This window comes from Bremia lactucae, linkage group LG4 (assembly GCF_004359215.1).
Source record: "Bremia lactucae strain SF5 linkage group LG4, whole genome shotgun sequence".
NCBI classification, from domain to species: Eukaryota; Oomycota; class Peronosporomycetes; order Peronosporales; family Peronosporaceae; genus Bremia; species Bremia lactucae.
Genome location: NC_090613.1, coordinates 6,976,589 through 6,980,083, shown reverse-complemented (window position 1 = coordinate 6,980,083; position 3,495 = coordinate 6,976,589). Strand labels below are relative to the sequence as shown.

General features: G+C 45.3%; 1 protein-coding gene across 1 annotated transcript; it reads right to left on the bottom strand.

The window, feature by feature from the left end:
* Positions 1–3,091: 3,091 nt before the first annotated feature.
* On the bottom strand, positions 3,092–3,274 carry CCR75_003128 (uncharacterized protein; the record flags this gene model as incomplete). The annotated part of the gene is made up of 1 exon (XM_067961225.1): positions 3,092–3,274. One exon carries the CDS (start codon positions 3,272–3,274, stop codon positions 3,092–3,094), a length of 183 nt encoding a protein of 60 aa, XP_067816370.1.
* Positions 3,275–3,495: the final 221 nt, after the last annotated feature.

The following is a 3,495-nucleotide window of genomic DNA, read 5'->3' as shown; positions in this document are numbered from 1 at the left end:
GTAAGGCCTAACCTAATGCCCGTCCGGACAAGTTGGCATGACTTTATCGCATCATGCCCGATGCGATGAGCTTTATGGACTCGTCAAGTTCGACGAACCGTCTCAACAAGGAGTCACCTTCGGCTGCCGCAACTTTGAGGGTTCTACCTTCAAGTTTTAGGGTTCGCGCGCATGCGTCGGCGCGGCAGCGGCATGTGAATGCTGCTGTATTAACAGTTTCATCTGTTAAGCACCTTGTTCATCAACATCTCAGCCTGTTGAGAGCCTAGCAGGTTAAGCAAGACTAATTTATACTGGCCGCGTCGAGTTTGTGTTGGATGAAATCGGCGCTAGCCGCATGTGATAGTCTCTTTTGCAAAGTGAATTTCATGGCGCTCACGACTAGCCCGCCGACGGCCAAACTCAATCGTTCGACCGCTTTCCTTTCAAGAAAACTCATGTGAGCGAATGTTCACACGTAGCTTGAAAGCTCCCACTTACTCCCTCGAAACTGTTCATTTTGAATGGAACGAACGTGGTTCGACGGACCACGAAGCGCTACCAGGTGTAGCAAGGCACCTTTCGCTTGTTATGGCGCCAGGACACGCTAGCCTACACTGATAACAGTGAAGGTAAGATGTTGAGGACCTCGTTGCAATGATGTAAAACATTGCCGCCATCCGACATTTTCATACTGAAGAGCTGACGCTTCAAGAAGATACGTCCCGCCTTCTGCGACCCGCCGTATAGTGTCTTAATACGCGCCGTGAAGAAGAAGGTTTTAAAGTTGCTACACAACGTGCAGAGGGACGTTGAAACTTGCTAAGCGTGGCTTACCAACTGAATATACTGAAGAATGCTTAGTATAGCGAAAAAGTGAAAATGTATTTAAAGTATTAAGCTCGTACGTACTAAGCTTCTTAATGCTCTGACTTAAGATATTAACAAGTAATCATGCATAGTATTTCATTGCTCACCGTTCATTGCCTGTTTGTCGGGGTTGATCTAAAAGTTTAAAATTAACCAATGCACAGAACTGTCACGTAACTAACTGCCGCAATATTATCGTTAGAGAAAATATATTCGTCATTCTTATATTATTCCTTCTAGAGGTAAAATTACTTATGTAACGAGCTTTTACACGATGCATCTTACCCAGTACTCCCTCGTATTAATGATAGCTCCTTATGCGTGAACAACATATCTTGTCTACAATAGTAAGCAGCCCAAGCGGAATGATCTGGGAGCGGCTGCTCATGCCACAAAGACTTAGTAATACCCCTGCGACATTCAATAGATGTGTCACCAATCTGTTGAAATCGGTGCGGGATTTCGCAACGGCAAGATATTACTGCTAATTGCATCTATCTCCAAAAGTCGTAAGTCATCAACGGGATACTTTTGCCCCTCCTCTTTTTGCTTCCGCTCTTCTTCGCACTCGTCTTTAAGCCTAAAGTTTTTGAAAATAATCGTGTCACGAATAGTTAACTGACTTTTAGCATAGCTTAAAATTTTCAATAAACACCCAGATGGTTTGTCTTGATCCGTTTTAGGGTGGCGCTACTAGCACTGCCGCACAAGAATAAGTATGTCAGCTTGTCTTTGATGATAATTTTGTCATGTCGCTTGGCTGTACAGCTGTAACGAAATGATGGATTTGGTTGTCCGCGCCGATGCGGTGTACAGGGAGATCCTGCGGCTCATGTTGCTACACTTTCACATATTCGTCAGTTGTGTCCCACCCTCCTTCAACGGCCACATCTTCGCCGCATGGGTGCATCGATGGCTGCAGCAGCACGCGCTTGCACGAGTACTGAATGAAGTACAGCACTTGCGGCACCTGGAGCGCCGAGTATGATATCCAGCAAACGGCGTTTCGTATGCAAGGAATATTCAGTTGTATAGGATTCCGCTACCACTTGTAACGCTTTAGAAATAGTTTTTTGTATTTGATGTAGTGACCGTACCCGTGCAAGCTGGTAGTTTCAGCCACCAGTGCTGGTGTAAATCGGCCATCTCTAGTGATTGAATAATTAACATTGTAAGCTCCTTTTAATCTCATTTCGACGTCCATTTATATATTTCATACCTAGTGATTTATTGCCACAAATGAACACGCGGGTATCCCATTAATTTCTTCCACGTGCCTTGGCAGTCTCTATCTGCGTTCCTTGCCAGATATTTCTATTCGCCGCCCGCAGAGCAGCCACCGAGACGTTACCTACAACAGCTGAAAGCATGGGCCCAAGCGAAATGTGCCCAGTAGCACGCTCACTAGCATATTGCTGCCTTACGCTTGCAAGCTGCTCGTCACACGCCAGCCTGACAGCAGTATCCACTGTCAAGAGTTCGCCTAGTTATTCAATCAAACACATGGCAGGCAGATCTTGTGTTAGCAAAGCCTTGCGCTAGCAGTGCATGTTCCCTACCCGTGGACACACCAATCCATTTCGTTAACGCCGCATGGACACTCTTTACGCAGGATGTAGATGTGCCCGTAATGGGGAACTCCGTGCATTCATGCATTGGCAGACTTTTGCTAGCATACAATAAAATGTTTAATTGATCAGGTTGGACAATACATGTGACAAGCTGTTACTTTGTCGATAAGCCATGTACTTGCTAGATAGTGCATGGTTTGACTTGGCGAATAACTACGCATTTCCTTGGTTCGCATGCTGTTCTGTAACAGCATTAACTAACCTGTTCCAGTCTTGAAGAAAACGGTCAGAATCCTCCTTTGATTGTAATGCTGTCCGTTGCTTGGCGAAAATGTGTTTGCTGATGTGCCACGGCATCAAAAAGCTGTTGCTGTCGGAAATATCGCCGACAGTGTGCGAGTTTCCAATTCGTCGCAAATGTGAGTTGGTGGTCGTTTCTTCAGTCGTCGAGTAAGTCTTTCAGCTTGTTCAGTGCCCAGCAATAGTCCGTCGTTGTTTCCTGTTTTATAAAACAACAACAAAGGGTGAATGTGGCATTTGTTGAGGTTATTCCATCCACGTGCAAAAAAGTAGACTGTATCGATTTGTTTCATAGGTTGCATCAACCAACGGACACTCCCTTTGCTAAACTTGGTGCAAATAATGTGCGCTGGTAAGCAGGTGCCACAACCTCAAATTTTGTCGTGTGGATGTTGATGTCGGCCGTCCCCTTGACCGTACCAAAACTGGGTCGTGTATAGCGTGATACAAACCTTGGCCCACTTCTTCACGAATCCGGTTGATGATGAGTTGGTTTCTCGGAACTTCCGCCTCATATCGATCTTGTACAGTGGCGAGATTTCGCACAATGCCATTCTGTTGATATTGATATTGCTGGGTATGTGATATCGTCCATTGTGCGTCGAAGTCTTCCACAGCAAGATATGAACTGGTTTCCTCGATATTCTCGAGTTTATGAAAGCAAGGAATACCCATATTACCTGTAAAGGTACCCGTGCATGCGCGTCGCCCGCGTAGATTTACAACAGCAACAAAACAGTCATTAATACTGCATCTATATCTCGAAAAAGTAATA